The sequence below is a fragment of the Saccopteryx leptura genome, chromosome 2 (genome assembly GCF_036850995.1).
Source record: "Saccopteryx leptura isolate mSacLep1 chromosome 2, mSacLep1_pri_phased_curated, whole genome shotgun sequence".
Lineage (NCBI taxonomy): Eukaryota > Metazoa > Chordata > Mammalia > Chiroptera > Emballonuridae > Saccopteryx > Saccopteryx leptura.
This window is the reverse complement of record NC_089504.1, coordinates 382333223-382360900: the sequence shown is the minus strand read 5'-3', so window position 1 is coordinate 382360900 and position 27678 is coordinate 382333223. Positions and strand designations below refer to the sequence as shown.

The window sequence follows — 27678 nt, the reverse complement described above, 5'->3', positions numbered from 1 at the left end:
CCTGGCCGGGAACCGAACCCGGGTCCTCCGCACGCTAGGCCGACGCTCTACCGCTGAGCCAACCGGCCAGGGCTTCCTTTGTTTTTCTTGATTTCATTTATAGCATGCTAATATGCTACTTAGAGCACGGAGGGATAGAGCAAAGAAATAAAATGGAGTCTCTGTGATCATGTTGCTAAATTATTAAAATCAAGTAGGCTGAGGTATGAGGCATGCCTTAACCAGTCTTAAGTTTCTGAATTTGCACCAGATTGCTATGCACATCAGATTACTGTGTGTCAATGCTTGGACATACATCAAACCTTCAGATGAGCCTGACCAGGCGGTGGCGCAGTGGATGGAGCATCGGACTGGGATGCAGAGGACCCGGGCTCGAGACCCCGAGGTCACCAACTTGAGCGCAGGCTCATCTGTTTAGAGCAAAAGCTCACCAGCTTGGACCCAAGTTCGCTGGCTCGAGCAAGGGGTTACTCAGTCTGCTGTAGCCCCACAGTCAAGGCACATATGAGAAAGCATTCAATGAACAACTAAAGTGTCGCAATGTGCAACGAAAAACTAATGATTGATGCTTCTCATCTCTCCGTTCCTGTCTGTCTGTTCCTGTCTATCTCCCTCACTGACTCTCTCTGTCTCTGTAAAAACAAACAAACAAAAAAAACCACCTTCAGATGAGCCTGACCAGGCGATGGCACAGTGGATGGAGCGTCAGACTGGGATGCTGAGGAACCAGGTTTGGGACCCTGAGGTCACCAGCTTGAGCGCAGGCTCATCTGGTTTGAGCAAGGGCTCACCAGCTTGGACCTAAGGTCGCTGGCTCTAGCAAGGGGTTGCTCGGTCTGCTGAAGGCCCGTGGTCAAGGCACATATGAGAAAGCAATCAATGAACAACTAAGGTGTCGCAATGCGCAATGAAAAACTAATGATTGATGTTGCTAATCTCTTCGTTCCTGTCTGTCCCTGTCTATCCCTCTCTCTGACTCTGTCCCTGTAAAAAAAAACCCAAAAACCTTCAGATGACCATCCAAATAACTTCAAGAAGAAATTGTTCCACTGTCCAGACAATGGACATCTACAAATCACTTTTTTGGACCAATCCTGATGCTAAATATGCAGGACTGGCCTTGGCTCAGCAATAGTGTCAGCCTGGTGTGTGGAAGTCCTGGGTTCAGTTCCCACTCAGGACACACAGGAGAGGTGACAATCTGCTCTCCACCCCCAACCTCTCTTTCTTTCTTTCTTTCTCTCTCTCTCTCTCTCTTCGTCCTCCTCCTGCATCCATGGCTCGATTGGTTCAAGCACATCAGCCTGGGCGCTGAGGATGGCTCCATGGAGCCTCCACCTCAGGTGCTAAAAATAGCTTGGTTGCAAGCGGCCCTAGATGGGCACAACATCAACCCTAGATGGGAGTTGCAAAGTGGATCCCAGTCAGGGCGCATACAGAAGTCTGTCTTTGTATCTCCTCTACTCTCAAAAAAACACAAAACACAAAATAACCGCAGGACCGATTCTTTTCAGGAATGTACTTTTCACTCCAAGAACCAACCCCCCTCAGCTTTTCTTTCTCCTTTGAAATATTTCTACATTATGCCCAGTGTGTTGCCAGACTGCAAATTCTAAGAAGCTTGAATAAATCTTCTTGCAAAGCCTCTTCACTCTTTGAGTCCAACAGCATAAATAGGTGGCTTCTTGTGTCCCCCCCCCCCCATGATTAGAAAGGGTTTTGTAGCAGAACTGCTGCTTCATTAGCATTTCAGGACCCCATAGAATTGAATGCTTTGGGGCAGATGTGAGCAGGCTCTGATTACATTTCAAGTTTTCCTGCCCACCCTCTGTTATGGATATTCAGGCTCTCAGCTTCTTACTATGATTATCTTAATACCGAATATATTAGTATAAAATCATATGGTAATTATTAAGGCATGCTTTTTTTTTCTTTTTCTTTTTTTTACATTTTTTATTTATTCATTTTTTTAGAGAGAGGAGACACAGAGAAAGAGACAGAGAGAGGAAAGAGATAGAAAGAACAGAAGGAGGAGCAGGAAGCATCAACTCCCATATGTGCCTTGACCAGACATGCTTTTCAAAAGATACTTTGCAAGTTTGCTACTTGTCTTTAATTCTTTCCTGAGAACTTGGTTTTACTTATTTGATCAAATCTAAATATTTTCTCAAGTCGCCTGACCAGGTGGTTGCGCAGGGGATACAGTGTCGGCCTAGGAGGCTGAGGACTGAGGTTCAAAACCCTGAGGTCACCACCAGCTTGAGCACAGGCTCATCAGGCTTGAGTGCAGGGTCACTGGCTCAGCTGGAGGACCCCGGACAAGGCACATATAAGAAAGCAATCAATGAACAACTAAGGTGCTACAACAAAGAGTTAATGCTTCTCATCTCTCTCCCTTCCTGTCTGTCCCTCTCTAAACAAATAAATATATTTTCAAGTTTATTTAGTAGTCCTGATGAGTATTTCCTTCTTTCTATGTTCCTTTGGGCGCATTTCTGGCTCCTCAGCTAAACCCAGCTAAGCTTATCCCGTTTTGATAGTAAGAACATTGATAGCTATGACTGCTTGTCGAATTGCAGCTATGGACCTATCTCATCATTTTATTTTTCATTTCTTGATTTGAGAGAGACAGACAGAAATATCAATCATCCCTGTATGTACCCTGATCGGGGACTGAACCTGAAACCTTTGCATATCAGGACAATGCTCTAACCAACCAAGCTATCTATCTGGTCAGGACTCTTTCTTTCTTTCTTTCTTTTTAAATTTTTTTAATTTTATTTATTCATTTTAGAGAGGTGAGAGAGGGAGAAAGAGAAAGAGAGAGAGAGAGAGGAGAGAGAGACAGGGGGGAGGAGCTGGAAGCACCAACTCCCACATGTGCCCTGACCAGGCAAGCCCAGGGTTTCGAACCAGTGATCTCAGCATTTCCAGGTCGACACTTTATCCACTGCGCCACCACAGGTCAGGCCAGGACTCTTTCTTTCTTTATAATTTACTGATTGATTTGAGGGAGGGAGTAAAAAGAAAAGAAGAGAAGAAAGAGAGAGAGAAATAGGGAAAGAGAAGCATTCATTTGCTGTTCCACTTGGCTGTATACCCATTGGTCATTTCCCATATGTGCCCTGACTAGGAATTGAACCTATAAACCTTGGTGTTTCAAGATGATGCTCTGATTGAGATAACCAGCCAGGGGGTCTCACCATTTTGTGGGTATATAATAGTATGCTCATTTTACTTTATAAATGTCTGGCCAGGGTTTCTTGATCTCATTCTTGACCCAAATGCTCCCAGAAACACATGCTTTTACTCCAAAATTTACCTCTTATTCACTCATTATACAGGGTATGGCAAAAGTAGGTTTACAGTTGTTTGTATGGAAAACAGTATAATGACGAGTAATAATACAAGAATAAAATGTTTTGTGTACTTACAAGAGAAATTCTACTTTTGTCCCACCCTGTATACGATCAGAGAACAGAGTCTATAAAATTTCCTCATTTTTGTTCTTATTGACAGTTTTTTTATAATAGAGGATGTTAACACTATAATTTTCCCCATTATATGGAGATCTAGGGTGCTTCATTCTCAGAGTAGCATGTGAATGGTGCCTTCAGTGGACTGCATTATAAAAATGTTAACTAATCTATCCTGGCTGGGTAGCTCAGTTGGTTATAGCATTGTCATGATACGCCAAGACTGTGAGCTCACTCCCCAGTCAGGACACACACAAGAATCAACCAATGAAAAAAAAAAAAGAATCAACCAATGAATTCATAAATACCGCATTTCCCCATGTATAACATGCATCTTAATTTTGGGGCCCAAAATTTGAAAAATAAAATGTATTACATAAAATTATTGAACTCAAGTTTCTTTTGTAGTTTTTGTTTGTTTGTTTTTTTAAAGTGGCAGAGAGAGAGTCAGAGAGAGGGATAGATAGGGACAGACAGACAGGAACGGAGAGAGATGAGAACCATCAAATCATTAGTTTTTTCGTTGCGACACCTTAGTTGTTCATTGATTGCTTCCTCATATGTGCCTTGAACATGGGGCTGCAGCAGACGGAGTAACCCCTTGCTCGAGCCAGTGACCTTGGGTACAAGCTGGTGAGCTTTTGCTCAAACCAGATGAGCCTGCGCTCAAGCTGAAGACCTCGAGGTCTCGAACCTGGGTCCTCCGCATCCCAGTCCAACGCACTTTATCCACTGTGCCACTGCCCAGTCAGGCAAACTCAAGTTTTCATCATAAAATTCATACAACTCCTCATCACAGTCAGAACTCCCATCCATTAGCTTGTCCTTATCTGTGTCTGATGACGAATCACTGTCTTCAACAATGAGTGCAAAAACAAGTGTGAAAAAGTGGGAAATCCAAGTGAAGAACTACAACTACTATATAAAACGCACCCAGTTTTCAGACCCCAAATTTTTCAAAACAAGGTGTCTTATACATGGGGAAATATAGTAAGTGGAACAACAAATTGATGTATCTTTCTTTCCCCCTTCTTCTCTCACTGAAATCAATAAAAAGATTCCTCAGTTATAAATTTTTTTCTAAATGTTAACTAGCCTTATCCTGTTTGTTGTATTTCTTAAGTCCTTTTTATAAATTTTATCTACTTGATTTGTTATAATAGTGTACAGGGGATCAAAACATTCAATTTGTAATTGTTTTATTTTTCTCTATATAATTTTATTTTAATTTTTTACTTATTGATTTTTAGATAGAGGGGAAAGAGAGAAAAAAAAGAAAGAGAAAGAGAAAGAGAAAAAGGGGGGAGAAGTGGGAAGCATCAAGTCATAGTAGTTCCTTCCCGTATGTGCCTTGACCTTGGGCACGCCCAGAGTTTCAAACCAGAGACCTCAGTGTTCCATGTCAACGCTTTATCCACTGCGCCACCACAGGTTAGGCCATATAATTTTATGTTGTTTTACACCTATAGAATCAGTATTATGCTGGCTTTGTTACTAGCTATATCTTATATGTCATCTCATTAAATCACCCAACTGAGCTCTTGCTCTGCTGCTAAGATATCTACTGGAACCAGACACACGACTGAGCAAAACTAGTTTACTAGTTTCTCCTGGTATTATTATTGCCAACTCCTACAAGCTTCCGGTTTGATATAATTTTGCCTTGTTTCTAACTTTTCTCAAGCTATTTCTGCTGCTTTACCTTAAAAAAAAAAGAGAAAAATTCACATGCCAAAAAATACTCTTTTAAAAGTATTTACCAGAATATTTTTATCAACCCAAAATAGGAATAATCAGCCCTCTTGGGAAGCCAGCCCCTGTAAGAGGTGACAAAACACTTTTCCTTGTGTTTATCTCCTGCAAGTCTCTCTAATCCTGGTGTGTCACAACACATCTTGTCCAGCCCACCTTCCACCTGTTAGTCTGGACTGGAAGGATTTCCCCTCCCCAGACATGGTGTTTAATACATACAATTTGGCAAATGTTCCTTGCCAGCTACAGGCTTCCAACACAAAGCCAGGAATTTGTGTAGAAAAGGAAAAAAAATCAGGCACATGCACTTATTCGCTTTGTTAAGCTTTTATAAATGTCAATTTGTACACGACCATGTGCCAAGTCTACTGGAGATCTTTCTATTCTGACTCAGCATTTAGCACCCACTCCTTTCCACTACTTGGTTGTGTTGAGTCTGAGGCTGAACTGTCCATGTGAAAGACTTTCACTCCATCTTCCAGGGGTTCTACTGAAAAATGACTAGATCATTCACTGAAAAACCACTTGTAACCTCGCAAATTCCAGCAAAGACCTTATAATGGTTTGACTGGTTACTTATAAGAAAGCCACCCAAAATACAAGATTAGGACTTCAAAAGAAAGTTCTGGAATTAGGAAATAAAAACAAGATGTAGTCCATAACAAAATCTAGTAACTTCCAGGGGACAAGGGGGAACAACAATAACAAATTAAGTACTCCCCCCAACCAAATGAGCATGTGTATGTTTACACAGAGACATCAGGACACACGGACACACATGGCCACATCCAACTCCAGGAAGTTCCAGGCCTGCTAAAGCCAACTATGTACTTTCATCTGGGAACACAGGTCTTGAGTCTGACTGTACTCCTACCCCCACAACACCCACTACGAGCCACTGGCTTTCTGTTGCTGCCTACTAGGTGGCTTTGGCTTGTCTTTTAGTCTAAAGGCCCTCTCCAATCTCCCTTTGCCCTCCATATCTAAGTACACATGCTAACTGCTGTGTGAGGCTACCTTAAATACTATTCCACCTTTCCAATTGAGGCAGCCCCATAATCCTTCATGAAAACTCCCAGGAATAGTGTTTACATGCCTCACTGCATAGGCAGCAAGTACTGGGCTGGTCTGTCTACATGTATCCTCACTCCTCAAATACCTGCACAGGTCAAAAGTCTGACTGAGATGTGCCATGCCCACAGACTGGTGGGACCTCAAGCAACACTGTGTGTGCATTAAAGCTGGTAAGGTAAGATTTCTCTGGACTATGTGTGACACAACATTAGCAGGCACTGAGGAACCCCTGTCCTACAGCAGCATACCCAGAAGAGCACCATCAGAGGACACAGGATTATGCCTTACCTTGGTCGGTTTTGGTTGCTGGCTTCCAGTTTTCAGCACTAATTACTGGCAGGCAGACCTGCCCCTTTTCATCGATGTTGGGATGATAGATCTTTGTTTTAAATGTGATCTTCGGTGGTTTGAATGGGTACTCTGCTGGAAAGTTTATTTCGATTCTGAAAGCCCCCTTATCATAGGGAGGGTTGTCCTGCAGGGAAATAGAAAAGAGCAAAATGAACACACATGGTAAACAAATCTACAGCTTAGACAGGAATGTTCACTTCACTTGATCATTAATTTATTTCAAGTGGTGTATTAACTGAAGCTTTGTTACCTTTAGGGCAACTAACAATCAGTATTTCTACAGCAAGATGTCTGCTAAACTATGAAAAGTTCTGAGATTGATGTTCTGCTATATTCTCTTTAAACAGACTTTATTTATTTAACAAAGAGATAGGGACAAATAGACAGGAAGGGAGAGAGATGAGAAGCATCAACTCATGGTTGCAGCACCTTAGTTATTCATTGATTGCTTTCTCATATGTGCCTTGATGGGGGACTCCAGCCGAGCCAGTGACCCTGCGCTCAAGCCAGTGAGCCCACACTCAAGATGGAGACCTTGGCTTTCAAACCTGGGTCAACAGCATCCCAGGCCGACACTCTAACCACTGCACAACTGCTTCGTCAGGCTAAATAGACTTTATTATTATTTTCTTTTTAAATTAATTTTAATTTATTGTGTTAACATGAATTCAAGTGTCCAACTCAATATAATTCCATTACTCCCACCCCCCCTTGCTGGGCCCTCCCCCGTCCCTATTATTATTATTATTATTATTTTTAAAGTTGAACAGTTTCTGGTATCACAATATAGAAAAAGGCATTCAAAGGGATCAGTGATATCTAGAAGACTTGGTATAAACTCCAAATGGAAAATGAAAATTAATTTTCTGGTGCTTTAGAATAATCTTGAAAGTCTGAAATGTGACTATTACAGGCTAGTTTCTTCTTCATTTCTCTGGTTTTCTCTTGGATGGGAGATGAGCAGGGAGTTGGGGGTAAACGATTCCTGAACTCACTCCTCAGAGGATTTTGGTCTCCTTATGGACAACCACCTTGGTCACGGACATAACAGACTTTATTTTTAAAAGCAGTTTTAGAGGCCCTGGCCGGTTTGCTCAGTGGTAGAGCGTCGGCCTGTTGTGCAGGAGTCCCGGGTCTGATTCCAGGCTAGGGCACACAGGAGATGTGCCCATCTGCTTCTCCACCCCTCCCCCTCTCCTTCCTCTCTGTCTCTCTCTTCCCCTCCCGCAGCCAAGGCTCCATTGGAGCAAAGTTGGCCGGGGCGCTGAGGATGGCTCCATGGCCTCTGCCTCAGGCGCTAGAATGGCCCTGGTTGCAATAGAGCAATGCCCCAGATGGGCAGAGCATTGCCCCTGGTGGGCATGCTGGGTGGATCCCAGTCGGGCGCATGTAGGAGTCTGACTGCCTCCCCGTTTCCAACTTCAGGAAAATACAAAAAAAAAAAAAAGGCAGTTTTTGTTTCACCGCAAAATATTGCCCTGGCCTACACTCCCCAACTATCAACATCTTACAATAGATAGCATGGTATATTTGTTATAATCGATCATCCCACAGTGACACATCATTATCACCCAGATTCCACAGTTTACATTAGAGTTCACTCTGTTGGTGTTGTACATATGGTATCATACACTATAGTTGGAATCATACAGTAGGTAGTCTTTTTTTTTTTTTTTTTTTTTTTACAGACGTCAAGAGATAGGGACAGACAGACAGGAATGCAGAGAGATAAGCATCAATCATCAGTTTTTTGTTGCGACATCTTAGTTGTTCATTGATTGCTTTCTCATATGTGCCTTGACCGTGGGCTTTCAGCAGACCGAGTAACCCCTTGCTCAAGCCAGTGACCTTGGGTCCAAGCTAGTGAGCTTTTTGCTCAAGCCAGATGAGCCTGCACTATCCACTGCACCACCACCTGGTCAGGCGGTAGCCTTTTTATACTGGCTTCTTTCACTAAGCACTTTGCATTTTTATTATTTTTTTGTATTTTTCTGAAGCTGGAAACGGGGAGAGACAGACAGACTCCCGCATGCGCCCGACCGGGATCCACCCAGCACGCCCACCAGGGGGCGATGCTCTGCCCCTCCGGGGTGTCGCTCTGTTGCGACCAGAGCCACTCTAGCGCCTGGGGCAGAGGCCAAGGGCCATCCCCAGTGCCTGGGCCATCTTTGCTCCAATGGAGCCTCGCTGTAGGAAGGGAAGAGAGAGACAGAGAGGAAGGAGAGGGGGAGGGGTGGAGAAGCAGATGGGCGCTTCTCCTGTGTGCCCTGGCCGGAAATCGAACCCAGGACTTCTGCACGCCAGGCCGACGCTCTACCACTGAGCCAACCGGCCAGGGGCACTTTGCATTTAAGGTTCCTCCATGTCTTTAAGTTTAAAAAATTTGGCTCTGCTGACTAATGAGTTTGCTGACCACTGCACTAAATAATACTCCATTGTTTAGATGTACCACAGCTGAATTGTCAATTCATCTACTGAAGGGCATCTTGGTTACCTCCAAGTTTTGGCCATTACCAAAAAAAAAAACTCCTATAAATATCTGGATGCAGGTTTTTACGTAGACATAAACTTTCAATTCCTTTGACTTAAATACAAGGAGCGTGACAGCTGGATTGTAGGGTAAGAATATGTTTAGTTTTGTAAGAAATCACCAAAACTTCTGGCTGGGTAGCTCAGTTGATTAGAGTGTTGATCCAATACGCCATCATTATGTGTTTAATCCCTGGTCAGGGCACATACAAGAAACATACATAAGTGAAACAACAAATCAATGTTTTTTTACCTCTCTCTCTCCTTTCCTCTCCCTCTAAAATCAATCAATAAATTTTATTTATTTATTTATGTATGTATGTATTTGTAAGTGAGGAGGGGGAGAGGGAGAAAGGAAGGGAGGAAGGGGAAAGATGAGAAACATTAATTTGCAGTTGCATAACTTTAATTGTTTATTGCTTCTCATATATGCCTTCATGGGGGCTGGAGATGGGGGACTCCAGTGGAGCCAGTGACCCCTTGCTCAAGCCAGTGATCTTGGGCTTCAAACCAGTGACCTCTGGACTCAAGCCAGCGACGACAGACATGACTCCACGCTCAAGCTGGCGACCTAGGGGTTTCTTTTTCTTTCAGTGTTTATTTTATTGACTTTAGAAAGAAAGGAGGGGAGACACAGAAACAGGAACATCAATCTGTTCCTGTATTTTCCCTGCCTGAGGATCAAATCGGCAACCTCTGTGTTTTGGAACGAGGCTCTAACCAACTGAGCCACCTAGCCAAGGCTGGGATTTTGAATCTGGGTCTTCAGCATCCCAAGTCAAAGCTCTAGCCCACGGGTCCCCAAACTTTTTACACAGGGGGCCAGTTCACAGTCCCTCAGACCACTGGAGGGCCAGACTATAAAAAAAACTATGAACAAATCCCTATGCACACTGCACATATCTTATTTTAAAGTAAAAAAACAAAACAGGAACAAATACAATATTTAAAGTAAAGACAAGTAAATTTAAATCAATAAACTGACCAGTATTTCAATGGGAACTACGGGCCTGCTTTTGGCTAATGAGATGGTCAATGTCCAATTCCACATTTGTCACTGCTAGATGTAACAAGTGATGTGACGTGCTTCCGGAGCCGAGAGGCGTGCATCCCACGTCACTGGAAGTAGTACTGTATGTGAGCGATGCCATGCTTTGCGTCTCTCACTGACCACCAATGAAAGAGGTACCCCTTCTGGAAGTGCGGCAGGGGCCGGATAAATGGCCTCAGGGGGCCGCATGTGGCCCACGGGCCGTAGTTTGGGGACCCCTGCTCTAGCCACTGTGCCACCACAGGCCAGGCCAGTCTCTGTTTTCTTTCTCTCTTTCTCCCTTCCCCTCCCCTCCCTTTTCTTTTGTGACAGTGAGTGGGACAGACAGACAGGAAGGGAGAGAGATGAGAAGCATCAATTCTTTATCAATTGCAGCACCCTAGTTGCTCGATTGCTTTCTCATATGTGCCCTGACCCAGGGGCTACAATAGACCGAGTGACCCCCTTGCTCAAGCCAGAGACCTTCACCTCAAGCTGGTGAGCCTTGTTCAAACCAGATGAGCCTGCGCTCAAGCCAGCAACCTTGGGGTTTCAAACCTGAGTCCTCCACGTCCCAGTCCGATGCTCTATCCACTGCACCACTGCCTGGTCAGGCTAGTCTTTGTTTTCTTATTGTTGAGTTTTAAGAGTTCTTTGGCCCTGGCCGGTTTGCTCAGTGGTAGAGCGTCGGCCTGGCGTGCAGGGGACCCAGGTTCAATTCCCGGCCAGGGCACATAGGAGAAGCGCCCATTTGCTTCTCCACCCCCCCCTCCTTCCTCTCTGTCTCTCTCTTCCCCTCCCGCAGCCAAGGCTCCATTGGAGCAAAGATGGCCCAGGCGCTGGGGATGGCTCCTTGGCCTCTGCCCCAGGCGCTAGAGTGGCTCTGGTCACGGCAGAGCGACGCCCCAGAGGGGCAGAGCATCGCCCCCTGGTGGGCGTGCCAGGTGGATCCCGGTCGGGCGCATGCGGGAGTCTGTCTGACTGTCTCTTCCCGTTTCCAGCTTCAGAAAAATACAAAAAAAAAAAAAAAAAAAAAGAGTTCTTTGTATATTTTGGATAACAGCTCTATATCAAATGTCTTCTGCATATCTCTATTTTTTTAAAATATTAAGAGTCACACCAGAGGTAAAGAACCCAACCCAAATGACCGTGAGTGTTGACTCACTCTAGATCCTGGCCAGCTTAGTCTCGCCAGGAGGAGATAGCTGGATAGCTGGTCCCTAGCTGGTTGCTAGGCAGGGCCAGAGCCATGCCCCATGCTCTTGTTCCTATGACCACTCAAAGATCTAGTCCCCAGGCCCTGGACACTCGAATGGCTTAAGAGCCTCAGAGAGATACCCGAAGGAAAAAAAAAAACCTCTGCAACTTAAAACCACAAGAGATAGCACCTCACACGTGTTAGAAGGCTACCATCAATAAATCCACAAATGACAAGAACTTGTAAGGATCTGGAGAAAAAGGAACTGTTACACTATTGGTGGGATTGCAAATTAGTGCACCCACTATGGAAAACAGTATGGAGGTTTTTAACCTCAAAAAGTTACAAACAAAACTGACTTATGACCCAGCGAGATTCCTCTTTTGGGAATTTATCCGAAGAAGTCCAAAACACTAATTCCAAATAATACACGCACCCCTATGTTTGTTGTAGTGTTATTTACAATAGCCAAGTTATGAAAGGATCCCAAGCAATCCAACAGATGAGTGAATAAAAAAAGCTGTGGTACATATACACGATGGAATATTGCTCAGCCATTAAAAAAAACATACGAAACCTACCATTTGCGAAAGCATGGATAGACCAAGAGGGTATTATGCTCAGTAAAATAAGTCATCAGAGAAAGACAAATATAATTTCACTTATACGTGGAATCTAAAGTATAAAATAAATAAACAAAATTAAAACAGACTCGCCTGACCAGGCGGTGGTGCAGTGGATAGAGCGTCGGACTAGGATGCAGAGGATCCAGGTTCGAGACCTGAGGTCGCCAGCTTGAGTGCGGGCTCATCTGGTTTGAGCAAAACTCACCAGCTTTGACCCAAGGTCACTGGCTCAAGCAAGGGGTTTCTCAGTCTGCTGTAGCCCCACAGTCAAGGCACATTTAAGAAAGCAATCAATGAACAACTAAGGTGTTGAAACGAAAAACTAATGATTGATGCTTCTCATCTCTCTCCGTTCCTGTCTGTCTGTTCCTATCTATCCCTCTTTCTGATCTGTCTTTGTAAAAAAAAAAAAAAAAGAAAGAAAGAAAGAAAAAAACTTAAAACAGACTCATAGACATAAAGAAAGAACTGGTGGAGAGGGTTGGGGTACTCGGTATAAGAGGTGAAGAGACTAAGCAGCACCAACTGGCAGTTCTAAAACAGTCATGCTGACTTAAGTCAAGCTTAAGACATACAGTCAATAATATTGTGATAACTATGTATGATGCCAGTTGAGATACTAGAAATATAGAGGTAACACTATGTAAGGTATAGGACTGTCTAACCCCTAAGCTAGACACATTAAACCAACACAAAAGAACACTGAAAGAAAAAAGGAACAGAGTCTCAGCTGTTCCTCCAGCTTCCCCTCACCTATAGAGCTGAGCAAGGACAAAAACCTAAAACACTGACACTACCAAATGCTGGGAGGATGTGTCAATGAGCAACTCTAACTGTTGGTAGGAATAGAAAAGAACTTCCTCACACGAACAAAAAGCCACATATGAAAACCTTGAAGCCTACATCATAATCATTGGTAAAATCAGGAGCAATACAAGGGCGCACACTTTTGCCACTCCTATTCAACATAGTATTTGGTACTTCTAACTAGGTTAATCAGGCAAGAAAAAAAAGATAAAAGATATCCAAATTGGAAAGGAAGAAGTAAAACTACTATTCAGAAAAGACAAGATCTTATACGTAGAAAATTCTAAACACTAAACACACATAAAAAATAAAAATGTTTTTCTTCCTTTTTTTCAAAGTAAGAGGAGGATAGATAGAGAGACAGACTCCCACATGTGCCCCACCCTGGGATCCACTCAGCAACCCCCATCTGGGGCCAATGCTCTGAGTATCTTGGGCCATGTTTGCAACCAAGTTATTTTTACTGCCTGAGGTGGAGGCTCCACAGAGCCATCCTCAGCGCCCAGGGCCGATGTGCTCAAACTAATCAAAGCCACGGCTGCAGGAGTAGGGAGAGAGAAAAGGGAGGGAGGAGGGGTGGAGCAGATGGTGGCTTCTCCTGTATGCATCACTAGGAATCAAACCCGGGACATCTACACACTGGGCCGACACTACCAATCAGCCAACAAAAAAAACCTTTTAATAAATGAACAATTTGCAGGACATGTCTACTAGTGGTGGTGCTGTGGATAGAGCATCACCCGGGACACTGAGGTCAAAATCCTGATGTTGCCGGCTTAAGCCCAAAGGTTGCTGGCTTGAGCAAAGGGTCACTTACTGGATCAGCTGGAGACTCCTGGTCAAGGCACGTATAAGAAATCAATGAACAACTAAAGTGAAGCAACTATGAGTTTATGCTTCCCATCTCTCTCTCTTCCTGTCTCTGTCTCAATCTCTCTCTCAAATATATATATATATATTTTAAAAAGAATAGATAACAAAATATAGTTAATGTTGTACAACTGAAACATATACTACTGTATGTAAACTGTAACTGAAAAAAAACTTTGTAGGACACAAAATCAACAAATGATTATCAGTTGCATTTCTACACACTAACAATGAACAATCTAAAAAGAAAATTAAGAAAGCAATTCCATTTATAATAACACTGAGAATAAAATACCTAGGAATAAATTTAACTAAGGAGGCCGTTAAAGACTTTATGTTTGTGTCCCCTCCAAATTCAACCTGCAGTGTGGCTACATTTAGAGTATAGAAGTAATTAAGGTTAAATGATGTCTAGGGTGTCATAACTTTTTTTTTTTTTTTTTACATTGACAGAGAGTCAGAGAGAGGGATAGATAGGGACAGACAGACAGGAACGAAGAGAGATGAGAAGCATCAATCATTAGATTTTCATTGGGACATCTTAGTTGTTCATTGATTGCTTTCTCATATGTGCCCTGACCATGGGGCTGCAGTAGACTGAGTAACCCCTTGCTCGAGCCAGTGACCTTTGGTCCAAGCTGGTGAGCTTTGCTCAAACCAGATGAGCCTGCGGCTCAAGCTGGCGACCTCAGTCTCGAACCTGGATCCTCAGCATCCCAGTCCAACGCTCTATCCACTGCACCACTGCCCAGTCAGGCTATGGTGTCATGCCTTTGTCAGCCTGGCCTGCTTTCACCGTAGCAGGTAGAATTTCCTATATTGACCCAGCCCCTACTCCTACTGCGCAGAAAGACCTGAGGCTCAGGTGTGAGGTACTAGTAAGGACCCTGGAGGGATGAGTTCCCAACTGGTTCCTTGAAATTCCTCTCACAGCAACTGAGGGGCCCTGGGCAGTGATTTCAAGAAGAAATGAAAGAGGAATGGCAAGAGGCAGTGTGAGCCTGACCAGGTGGTGGCGCAGTGGATACAGCATTGGACTGGGATGCAGAAGACCCAGGTTCTAGACCCCGAGGTCGCCAGCTTGAGCGAGGGCTCATCTGGTTTGAGCAAAGCTCACCAGCTTGAGCCCAAGATTGCTGGCTCGAGCAAGAGGTTACTCAGTCTGCTGAAGGCCCGCGGTCAAGGCACATATGAGAAAGCAATCAATGAACTAAGGTGTTGCAATGCACAACGAAAAACTAATGATTGATGCTTCTCATCTCTCCGTTCCTGTCTGTCTGTCCCTGTCTATCCCTCTCCCTCTCTCTGACTCTCTCTCTGTCTCTATTTAAAAAAAAAAAAAAAAAGGCAGTGTGAGTAGGGGTGAGGGCAGCCCTGGTCATGGCCTACTATCTCTGGGCAAACTTCCCCAAATGGAAGGTGAAGCTTGGGCTGAGACTCTCCCTAGAACCTTGGCTCAAGCACACTGGGATTCTACCAGCCAGTCACCACCTTGGGCTTAATGAGACGATAGCTGTTCCACAGGCTCTACCAACATAACACCAGAGGGAGGCCTTGGTATGCACTCAGGTCAGAACCTGCTTGACAACCATCTCTTGAAGCCGGCCTGTATGTAGTCTTTCAGGCCACTGAGCTCACAGTGTAGACCAGTGGTAGTCAACCTGGTCCCTACCACCCACTAGTGGGCGTTCCAGCTTTCATGGTGGGCGGTAGCAGAGCAACCGAAGTATAAATAAAAAGATAAGATTTAACTATAGTAAGTTGTTTTATAGATTTATTCTGCCAAACTTAGTGAAAATCTGACATAAAGTACTTGGTAAGTAATTATTATTATATGCTTTAACTTGCTGTAACTCTGCTTTATAAATTTTATAAAGTAAAGTTACTTCCCTACTTTATAAATCACCATTACTATGGAACCGGTGGGCAGTTAGAAAATTTTACTACTAACAGAGATACAAAAGTAGGTGGTAGGTATAAAAAGGTTGACTACCCCTGGTGTAGACCATCCAAGTCTGACTGCTTAATGTTGTCCCATTCATTCTTTATCAGTTTTCAAATGATCCAGGCTACCTTTTTATATCAGCAGGATATAAAATCTCAATTAGAAAAGGGTCATCCTGCCCTGGCCAGATAGCTCAGTTGGTTAGAGCATCTTCCCAAAGTGCAGAGGTTGCCAGTTTTTTGTTTTTTTTTCCCTGAAGCTGGAAACGGGGAGAGACAGTCAGACAGACTCCCACATGTGCCCGACCAGGATCCACCTGGCACGCCCACCAGGGGGCAACGCTCTGCCCACCAGGGGGCGATGCTCTGCCCCTCTGGGGCGTCATTCTGTTGCAACCGGAGCCACTCTAGAGCCTGGGGCAGAGGCCAAGGAGCCATCCCCAGCACCCGGGCCATCTTTGCTCCAATGGAGCCTCGGCTGCGGGAGGGGAAGAGAGAGACAGAGAGGAAGGAGAGGGGGAGGGGTGGAGAAGCAGATGGGCGCTTCTCCTGTGTGCCCTGGCCAGGAATTAAACCCGGGACTTCTGCATGCCAGGCTGACGCTCTACCACTGAGCCAACCGGCCAGGGCCGAGGTTGCCAGTTTTATCCCAGGTCAGGGCACAGACAGGAACAGATCAATGTTCCTGTCTGTCTCTATTCCTCTCTCTTACTTTCCTTTAAAAAAAAGAAAGAGCCTGACCTGTGGTGGCGCAGTGGATAAAGCACTGACCTAAGGTCGATGGTTCGAAGCCCTGGGCTTGTCTGGTCAAGGCACATATGGCAGTTGATGCTTCCTGCTCCTCCCCACCTTTTCTCTCCATCTGTCTGTCTGTCTCTCCCCTCTCTAAAATGAATAAAGTCTTAAAAAAGGGGGGAGGTCATCCTTCCACTTAGCCTCTATGGCAGGGAAGGGCTGGGATCAGTGCCTGACACTCCCCAGTCAGGGGCTTCTCCACTATCCACACCTGTGCCCTGAGCCCCACCAACTCAAGACTGCAGAAATCTAAAGGACTCCATCTTCAAAACCCGAATAGATACTCTCGGGTTAAAATTTTTTCAGTGTGTACTGAGACTACAAAGTATATCTTTCCTCATTCAAATGAATATGAAAATAAACTCCTGGCTGGTTGGCCCAGCATTAGAGCTTTGGCCTGGCATGTGGATGTCCCAAGTTCGATTCCCAGCCAGGGCACATACGAAAAGCGCCCATCTGCTTCTCCACCCTCCCCCTCTCCTTTCTCTCTATCTCTCTCTTCCCCTGCCACAGCCAAGGCTCCATTGGAGCAAAGTTGGCCTGGGTGCTGAGGATGGCTCCATGCCTCTGCCTTAGGCACTAGAATGGCTCTGGTTGTGACGGAGCATCACCCCCTGGTGGGCATGCCGGTTGGATCCCAGTTGGGCACATGCTGGAGTTTGTCTCTCTACCTCCCCGCTTCTTACTTCAGAAAAATACCAAAAAAAAGGAAGGCATGACCTATACCAGCATCAAGAAGAAAGTATCTATATGTATGGCCTTGGTAAAGCAACCAATCTACCCATCAGGAAAGATTTTATAGACGATACAGGGCAGGGTCAGGCATAGGGAAAGGGCCTGAGGCTCATATGGAAAATGTGGAGAAGAAAAGAGAAGATGGGTGGATGCAGAAGAACAGGGAGGAAAGAGAGCACATCGGAATAAGGTCCCAGCTGTGAGACAGAGAGACAAGGCAGACAATATCAAGTTAGGATGCCTCGTGGACAGATGGTACGATTCTAGGGAGAAGGCAGGAATGAAAGCAAAGAGGAGGTTCCATCACATACAGTAACCTTGCAACCAATGATGCTGGAAAAAGCAGGGATTCAAAAATAAATAAATAAATAAATAAATAAATAAATAAATAAAGCAGGGATTCCAATAAACAAAACAGAATGAAAGAAAGGTAAGAAACTAAACTAAATCCATATCTAAGACTTAAGAGGAAGCAACAGAAGAGGAGCAAATAGCACACTGGTTATAGAACATGAAGCTGGCACATAAGAGTGGGCTCCAAAGGCTGGGGAGGGCAAGAGGGGTGCACAGTGCCAGGGCTGTGAAGACTAAGGGGAGCTTGTGTGCATGGTGTAAAGTAGTTTACGAGAGCAGGAGAAATTGGGATCACAAAATAGAGTTAGTAGAGAACAAGTCTCTTGAGGTGTGAGGAAATGAAAGGTTGGAGAAAGAGCAGACACTAAATCAAGAAGCACTAAAATCATAGGAAAGCTGCTCTTAGGGGAACCTGGAGCCTGCCTGAAGACAGAAGTCAGTGAAACAGGGATCGAGAGCCATGTGGGGCAGACAATGGAGGCATAAACTCCAGCAAGGATAGTGGGTGAAGGGAGCAGGTGGGCCATGAAGCAAAGGGATTTGAGACAAACGGGAAGCACAGAGTGGAGGGTACCAGGAATAAAGCCTGGAACAGGGGTGTCCAGAGGGTAAGAGACACAGATGTAAGCCCAGGCAGGAAAGCAAAGTGAAGATCTAGATGGGAACACCCGCCATCTCCCAAGAGAGGTCAGAGAAGGCAGTCCTATCTAGACAAATGAAGACAGGCCAAGAGAAGCCAGGGAAGACAGGAGCACAGACACACACTCCACTCCCTCCTGGGGTCAATAATAACAGACCTAGAAAGTTTGGGACCCCCAAAATGTTACAAAACCAGCACAAAGTTGGGATTCTACACAGGACTCTAAGGCTATGGTCCCTACCTCATTACCCTAAAGTGACTGCCCACCTCTGTGCATCTGTTGGTTGCCTATATTAAAAGTCTCCTTGGGAATAAAGAGATAAGCCCAACAGTACGCACATCAACTTGAGAATAATCTGATAAGAAGTGTTCAATACTCACAGGAACAATAAGCCCTTGCCAAGTCAATAAATTAGCTTCATCAACCTGGATGTTACGGAAGTTTTTCATTCCACATTTGCGGATTTCTTCAAGCTCCTGTTGATTGACAAAGCATAAAGGGGTGTCAAATAGGGGAAAGCACCACATATTAAGATCCCTCCTGATGCCCTCAAATTAAAACAAGTGCCAACACCACTGATGATAAAATTTCAGAGTGTGGACTAGACCATGCCTGATCTAGTTAAGAGGCCCAGAGCCACAGTGGTTCCCTCAACCCATGCCCCAGACCAAGACAAGCCCCCAAATTGGTGGTGAACCCAGGGTACTTAGCCAGGTAAATAACTGTGCTTCTACGAAAGCACTGCCTCCTCTTTGAGCTGTTGTCACTATGCAGCAGGGGCACAAGAAAGGTACTACAGACCTGACTTCTTCCAACCGAGATTCATTAAACACTGACTATGTATCAGAGAGTGAGAATATAAAGATGAATAAAGTGGGACCAGGAGAACACTCAGTTTTCTACCTAACACTAAAAGTGCAATTTCAGCACTCCATCTTAGCATGGGCACACAGCAAAGAGAATAACTATTCAGTCTGGAATGGGAGGGGGACAGAAAACCTTCATTGAGCTTCAGTTTCTTCAGCTGCAAAACAGGGATAGCAAGGCCCAAAGCTGTAGACAACAAAGGGGAAACCACATTGGAAGCAACAGAACCCCTTGCAAATAGGAGGAATTATTATTATACACTCAAAACAGAAAATACCAATTCACCCAGAAAGCACGATTACCCTGACTACTTCAAGGTTCTGCCTGAGATGTACTTAGTCTAAAATTGCCCATCAGTTGTTGTTTTTCAAGTGTGCACCAGACTGACATTTCCCACTGCTTTACCTACTTAAGTAAACATCCGATAGGTGTTATAGCCCAAGCCACCCATCATGTGCCTGCCAGCATCCCAACGTCTTCCATTCTCAGATACCTGGAGTGACACGCTGTCCCCCAATTCCCCAAGCTGGCCTCTTATCCATGGCACAACATCCTCCTCCACATCTTTTGAGTGCCTTCTCTTACGCAACCTTGGAACATCACCCACCTGAGCTCTGCCTCCTCTGCTAGGCTAGAAGGACAGCTTCCTCACTGGCCTGGCTTCCTCCTTGGTGGTCCAATCAGTGAACCCCTCCAGAACTGGGAGGTCCCTCCTTGTTTAGTGCTCTGGCTCACAATGGCACGGAGGCTCTGAATCAGCTCCCACATAAAGCCTGAAAGGTATCTGCACCCCTTATTCCAATAATACAGCTGACAGTTTACCCTGGGGACACAATTTCCAAGGAAGGGGAACTGAGCCAGTGCTACAGGTTCTAGGTTGGAGAATGTGCAGTATATCTGGCATGAAGTGGGCCAAGGACAACACATCAAATAATGTGCAAGAGGAAGTTGGGACACACTGGTACTTCATGACAGGCAACAGGCCCTAGCTTATTCTCACAGGGTTATGCTGCTTGTCAACCCTTGCTGCCCACCACAATAGTCTTGGTCTGGGCCCTAGCCTAGGAAATTCTGGTTCAGCAAGTATGAGGTGGAGTTTAAAATGGGGATTTTTAACAAGCTACGGTGAGATTAAAGAACTGCTGCCACTGAGAGATTGAGTTCCATGTCTAACATTTCAGTGAGGAAAAGTGCTATAGGCAATGGCTGTGATCCCTGCAGTAGAGAAAGCATGGAACCTGAGAGACCATTTAACCTGCTGCCATCTTGGTCCTCCTGCTAATGTCTGGGACTGATCAGAAATGCTCAACTGGGGATTATGCAGTCTGGGCAAATTTAGGAGAAGGAAAAGGCCTCACAACCACACCTTGGCCCACTCCTCTTCAAACAGAATGTAAGCTTTGTGAGGGGAGGTTAGAGGACAGGGATCAGAAAGCCTCAGAAGCTTATGGTCAAGCCCTGGCCCAGCAGCTAAGTTAGTTAAGAGAGTTGTCCCGATTCAACAAGGCTGCAGGTCAGGGCACATACAAGACTCAACCAATGAATGCATAAATAAATGGAACAACAAATCTACGTTTCTCTCTCTCTAAAAATTAATAAATAATTTATTTTAAAAGAAAAAGAAGCTAATGGCTGTGCTCTGTCAAACACCTGCTTAATAATCAGGTTAGTGAACAGATGGGAAGCTGGGACATGGGGAAGGAAAAAGGGCTCTAGGATGTAAAGGAGTCTCTATATATTTTGATTTTCTGTTCCTTAGCTCAAGATACTAGAGCTAAGGCCCTGTCTGGCTGGGTAGCTCAGTTGGTTAGAGCCAATATGCCAAGATTGTAGGTTCAATTCCCGGACAGGGCACATTCAAGAATCAACCAATGAATAAATAAGTGGAACAACAAATCAACGTGTCTCTCTCTTTCTCTCTCTAAAAATCCATCAATAAATAAAAATTAAGATAATCGAGTTAAGATCCCTGGCTAGAGACATAAGATACCATGTCCCTTGAGGGATGAAACCTACCAAGCTATCAAAAATGCAGAGAGGAGGAAAAATTCCAGATAGAACTTTGAAATTAGACAATCAGAAAAAAAAGAAACAACACAGGAGAATATATTCATGGGAGAGAATACCTTTTTTTTTTTTTAACAGAGACAGAGAATCAGAGAGAGAGAGATAGATAGGGACAGACAGATAGGAACGGAGAGAGATGAGAAGCATCAATTATCAGTTTTTAATTGTGGCACTTTACTTGTTCATTGATTGCTTTCTCATATGTGCCTTGACCGGGAGGCTACAGTAGACTGAGTACCCCTTGCTCGAGCCAGCGACCTTGGGTCCAAGCTGGTGAGCTTTTTGCTCAAACCAGATGAGCCCGCACTCAAGCTGGCAACCTCGGGGTCTCGAACCTGGGTCCTCCACATCCCAATCCGACGCTCTATCCACTGCGCCACTGCCTGGTCAGGCGAGAATACATTTTTTTTTTTTTTGTATTTTTCTGAAGCTGGAAACGGGGAGAGACAGTCAGACAGACTCCCACATGCGCCCGACAGGAATCCACCCGGCACGCCCACCAGGGGCGACGCTCTGCCCACCAGGGGGCGATGCTCTGCCCCTCCGGGGGCATCGCTTTGCCGAGACCAGAGCCACTCTAGCGCCTGGGGCAGAGGCCAAGGAGCCATTCCCAGCGCCCGGGCCATCTTTGCTCCAATGGAGCCTCGGCTGCAGGAGGGGAAGAGAGAGAGAGGAAGGAGGGGTGGGGGGTGGAGAAGAAAATGGGCGCTTCTCCTATGTGCCCTGGCCAGGAAACAACCCGGGTCCCCCGCACGCCAGGCCGACGCTCTACCGCTGAGCCAACCGGCCAGGGCCAGAGAATACATTTTAAAATAATATAAAACTTATTTTTTATGACTTCAGAAATCCATACTCTAACAACATGAAGTATGGGTGATAAACACAAGCAGGAAAATTTCCAAAGAATTACAAAAACATGGCAAGATGGGGTTCAACAGTAATATGGCATTGGGAAACTTCATCTTACCCCAGCCAGGTAGCTCAGTTGGTTAGAATGTTGCCCTAATATACCACGGTTGTAGGTTCAATCCCCAGTCCTGGTACACACAAGAATCAACCAATGTTTAAAGCCTGACCCAACCTACTCTTCTACCTGGTCTCTGAGCATAGTCTCCTCTACATCTAATATACTTGACCTCAGTCATGCACCGCATGCTTTCACATGTTTGTACCTTTGCATATGAATGGAATGCCTTTGGCCTTCTTCGCCTGCCACGAATTTCTATCATTTTTTAAAAGTATGCATACAGGAAAAAAAATCTCAGCCTGACTTGTGGGGGCGCAGTGGATCAAGCGTCGACCTGGAACACTGAGGTCTCCAGTTCGAAACCCTTATCGTGCCTGGTCAAGGCACATATGGGAGGTGATGATTCCTCCTCCTCTTTCCCTTCTCTCTTTCCCCTCCTCCTCTCTAAAATGAATAAAAAAGTCTTAAAAAAAAATTAAACAATAAAAACATAAATAAGTGGAACAAATCGATGTTTCTCTCTCCCCCAATCTCCCCCCTCCCTCTCTCTAAAAATCAATAAATTTCTTTATTTTTTTTATTTATTTTTTTTTTTTTACAGGGACAGAGAGAGAGTCAGAGAGAGGGATAGCTAGGGACAGACAGACAGGAACGGAGAGAGATGAGAAGCATCAATCATCAGTTTTTCGTTGTGCCTTGACAGCAGGCCTTCAGCAGACCGAGTAACCCCTTGCTCAAGCCAGCGACCTTGGGTCCAAGCTGGTGAGCTTTTGCTCAAACCAGATGAGCCCGTGCTCAAGCTGGCGATCTCAGGGTCTCGAACCTGGGTCCTCCGCGTCCCAGTCTGACGCTCTATCCACTGCGCCACCGCCTGGTCAGGCTAAAAAAATGTTTTTAAAGAAAAACTGAGCCCTGGCTGGTTTGCTCAGTAGATAGAGCATTGGCCCCAAGTATGGACACCCTGGGTTCAATTCCCAGGTCAGGGCACACAGGAGAAGCAACCCTATGCTTCTCCTACTCTCCCTCTCCCACTCCCCTCCCTCTTCCCTTCCACAGCCAGTGGCTCTACTGGTTCCAGGATCATCTCCAGGTACTGAGAATAGCTCGGTTCGTCTGAGGGAGAACCAGCCTCAGGCACTAAAAATAGCTCCACTGATTCCAGCATCAGCTCTAGATAGGGGCTGCAGGGTAGATCCTGGATGGGGGATATGCCAAAGTCTGTCTCACTATCTCCCCTCCTTTCACTTAAAAAAAGAAAAGAAAAAAACTGAATCTTGCTCAAGGAAAGGGGAGGAACAAATGCGTACCATATATAGGGCTGAAGGAGGGCACCTATTGATGTTTTTTTTTTTTTTTTTTTATTTATTCATTCATTTTAGAGAGGAGAGAGAAAGGGAGAGAGAGAAACAGAGAGACAAAAAGAGAAGGTGGGGAGGAGCTGGAAGCATCAACTCCCATATGTGCCTTGACCAGGCAAGCCTAGGGTTTCGAACCGGCGACCTCAGCTTTTCCAGGTTAACGCTTTATTCACTGCACCACCACAGGTCAGGCCCTATTGATGTTTTTTTTTGTTTGTTTTTTTGGTTTTTTTTTTTTTCATTTTTCTGAAGCTGGAAACAGGGAGAGACAGTCAGACAGACTCCCGCATGCGCCCGACCGGGATCCACCCGGCACGCCCACCATGGGGCGACGCTCTGCCCACCAGGGGGCGATGCTCTGCCCATCCTGGGCGTCGCCATGTTGCGACCAGAGCCACTCTAGCGCCTGAGGCAGAGGCCACAGAGCCATCCCCAGCGCCCGGGCCATCTTTGCTCCAATGGAGCCTTGGCTGCGGGAGGGGAAGAGAGAGACAGAGAGGAAAGCGCAGCGGAGGGGTGGAGAAGCAAATGGGTGCTTCTCCTGTGTGCCCTGGCCGGCCTATTGATGTTTTGATAACAAAAGACACATGAACAGAGAGAGACAAAAGCCATGAAGTGGGAGGAGGAGGCACACACATCCTGGCAGCACTAATGGTGGCAGGGCTGGGAGGCACAGGGAATCCAAAGTGCAGCTATCAGATAAACCCTCACCTTATGTCAAGCTCACCAAAGACTGAAGAGGCAACTTCCTTTGCATAATTCTAACCAACTGAATATAAGGCAGAAGAGACAGAAACAAGACAAACAAACAAGTCCATAATACCCAGGGAACACTGGAAAGCCAGCACCCTAGGAATGTTTCCCAACAGGGTGGTGCCAGCATCCAGCAGGACTCTGCACGTGAGCATCCCCAGCCCCACCCCACTAGCTGCCAAGTATTGTGATACCACCCCACCCTGATTTCTCAATCTTCTCAAGAGCCCAGCTGTTGAGAACTATTGGCACCACCATAGGCCAAGATGCTAAAAGTCCTGCATTGCACAAGATGATCCTGCAAACAAGAACTGTTCAAACCAAAATGCTAATCACATCTCCACCAAGGAGAACAACTTAGAGAAGATGGATTCAGGTCATTCAAAGGAAAGACAGGTTTATCTGAAGGAATAAAACTCGAAAAGGCAAGATGACTTAAGCTAATGACAAACCCTTAAGCAAAATTGCATCCGTCACTGAGAATGTAAGGAAACCAATGTAAATTCAAGAGTTCAAATTTACAATTTCAAATAATAGATGAAAGGACCTGACAACAACAACAAAAAAGTGCGAGGGAGGTCCCACTCTAGAACAAAGTTAGGAAGAACAAGGCCAACAATGACGGAAACTTACAAAATATGCATGCCCCACAAAGGTTTGTTTCAGTTCTGCTCAGAGCAAGAAGCAGTCCTCAGTCAGCTTCTCTGGGCTGATGGCACAATGCTGACAAACCAAGAGATGAGAGCTCAAAGGAAAGCAGAACCAGCCAACTCACACATTCTTTCTCCCATGGGGGAAGCAGGCTTGCCAGCCAGGGTAAGTGATAAGGGAGAAAGAGCAGTGCTTCTCATAATGAGGTCCACGTCTGAGCCCAGACGTGTATCTCAGTCTACTGCAGGATATGAGAGAGCCTGGATTTGCTTCTCAGCTCTTAAAAGGGGGCAAAGCTAATCCCCCCCACCCCCTGAAACTCAGAGAGCTTGATCCCACTACAAGCCAAAGTGTGGCATGCAGCAGAAACAGACCACTGCCTAACAGCTCTGCAGACACTAATAAGGAGATGGCCCTGGCCCCAGCAGGAGAGCACTACTCCAAGTCCTGCACAGAAGGCTCAGCTCAATCAGTCTACACAATAGCACTCCTATCATACAACTCACATACGTGCATCAGAGTTTGGGCAATGTATTTAATAAAGTTCTTTTTTTTTCCTTTGGAGGTCTATGATGGGCCTGGAAAGCTGACTGTTTAAAAATCTCCCAGAGTATTACTCACATGTGGCCTGACTGAGAACCCCTCAGGAGGCAGTGAATCTTAACTAGCTTGTGGCCATGGTCCTCTTTAAGATATCCAGACAGAGGAAAAATCAGCTGTGCGAGTCAGGGCTGCTTCAGATGTCAAATCAATGCTCTACACCAGCAAGTTTCAAAGCAGGGGGTGCTTGTAGTTTTCAAAAGCACGTTCCATATCATCCAGTCATTTTTGTTTGCAAAGTAGAAAAGATGTGTTGTCCCCTTAAAAAACTACAGGAAGTAATGGTGAATGCCATCTTCTTGGCTGTTGAGGCTGGGCTGGGAAAGAGGAGAAGCGCTCCTCTAGGAGCCTGCAGATCAGAGCGTGGGAGGCCCAGCAGGCAACAGCAGAGGGTAACAGCTTCATGGAAGAGAGGCTCTGAGGCCGGCCTTGAAGGATAGGGAAAGTTGAACTTCTGGAGAGAAGAGAACAGGCATCCATGTGTGGGAAATGTACTCAAAGACATAGAAGAAATCATGAGGGGGTATGTTAGGGAAGCAGCTGGGAACTGAGTTTGGCTAGAGCGATTATTAATTTTGGTGGCCGGTTGGCTCAGTGGTAGAGCGTCAGCCTGGCGTGCAGGAGTCCCGGGTTCGATTCGGGACACAAGAGAAGCACCCATCTGCCTCTCCATCCCTCCCCCTCTCCTTCCTCTCTGTCTCTCTCTTCCCCTCCCGCAGCCAGGGCTCCATTGGAGCAAAGTTGGCCGGGGCGCTGAGGATGGCTCTATGGCCTCTGCCTCAAGCACTAGAATGGCTCTGGTTGCAACAAAGCAACACCCCAGATGAGCACAGCATCGCCCCCTGGTGGGCATGCCGGGGTGGATCCCGGTGGGGCAAGTGCGGGAGTCTGTCTGACTGCCTCCCCTTTCCAACTTCAGGAAAAAAAAAAAAAAAGAGTAACTTTGGAGACTCCACCAGGGTAGGCTACCAAGCTGTTGGGGAAGTTGTTCATCACCCACAAGAGGTGGGGGTGGGGACAGGGGTAGAGAGGGTAGAGGGAGGGGAGAAGAGAAAGACTGACTCATGCCCAGGCCCCACCCTACACCTACAGAATCAGAACTTTCTGAATTAAGGGGAGCACCTGTGCCTGGGGCTCCTCAGGTGACGACGAGGTGCACTCTTACTTAAGATACTGATGCCCTGATTAATTTAGTGTCATTTCCATGGGGTTAGAAAAAAGCTAAAAGAGCTAACACCTCGTCCTGACCTGTGGTGGCACAGTGGATAAAGCACCAAACTGGAGCGCTGAGATCACTGGTTTGAAACCCTGGGCTTGCCTGGTCAAAGCACATATGAAAGTTGATGCTTCGTGCTCCACCCCCATTCTCTCTCTCTCTCCGCTAAAATGAATAAATAAATAAATGAAAATAAAATTTTTTTTTTCTGAAGCTGGAAACAGGGAGAGACAGTCAGACAGACTCCCACATGCGCCCGACCAGGATCCACCCGGCACGCCCACCAGGGGCGATGCTCTGCCCCTCCGGGGCGTCGCTCTGTCGCGACCAGAGCCACTCTAGCGCCTGGGGCAGAGGCCAAGGAGCCATCCCCAGCGCCCGGGCCATCTTTGCTCCAATGGAGCCTTGGCTGCGGGAGGGGAAGAGAGAGATGGGGGGGTGTGTGTGTGTGGAGAAGCAAATGGGCGCTTCTCCTATGTGCCCTGGCCGGGAATCGAACCTGGGTTCCCCGCACGCCAGGCCGACGCTCTACCGCTGAGCCAACCGGCCAGGGCCAATAATTTTAAAAATAAAAAGAGCTAATACCTCTCACTTAGCCAGGCACATGGAAACAATGTTAGTTTTAATTTTTTTTTTTTAAGAAGTGAATGCTGAGCCCTGGCTGGATAGCTTGGTTGGAGTATTGTCCTGAAGCGCAGAGGTTGCTAGTTCGATCCCTGGTCAGAACACATACAGGAATAGCTTGATATATATTCTATATATAAACAATATTTTGATTTGGCAGGTGGTTGCTTCAACAGCTGTCAAATCATCAGAGGACCAGAAAGAGCAGAGGCCTCTGGGTCAGACAGGCCTGGGCTCAACCCTCTTGGCCCCACCCTCCAACTAACCTCAAGTTCTAAGTGTCTACTACAGTCTTACGAACAAACAAACAAGCAAATAGCCTAAGCGGTGGCGTGGTGGATGGAACACTGTCCTGGGACACTGAGGACCCAGGTTAAAAACCCCCGAGGATCG

At 45.8% G+C, this 27678-nt stretch overlaps 1 protein-coding gene across 1 annotated transcript in view; it reads right to left on the bottom strand.

The window, feature by feature from the left end:
* Positions 1-27678, bottom strand: part of UBE2L3 (ubiquitin conjugating enzyme E2 L3) — a 54982-nt gene that overhangs the window by 6791 nt on the left and 20513 nt on the right. Inside the window, exons 2-3 of the mRNA XM_066365451.1 lie at positions 18563-18658; positions 6591-6777 (exon numbers count right to left, since the gene is read on the bottom strand). Coding sequence (XP_066221548.1) covers positions 6591-6777; positions 18563-18658 — 283 coding nt within the window. The remainder of the gene's footprint in view (positions 1-6590; positions 6778-18562; positions 18659-27678) is intronic.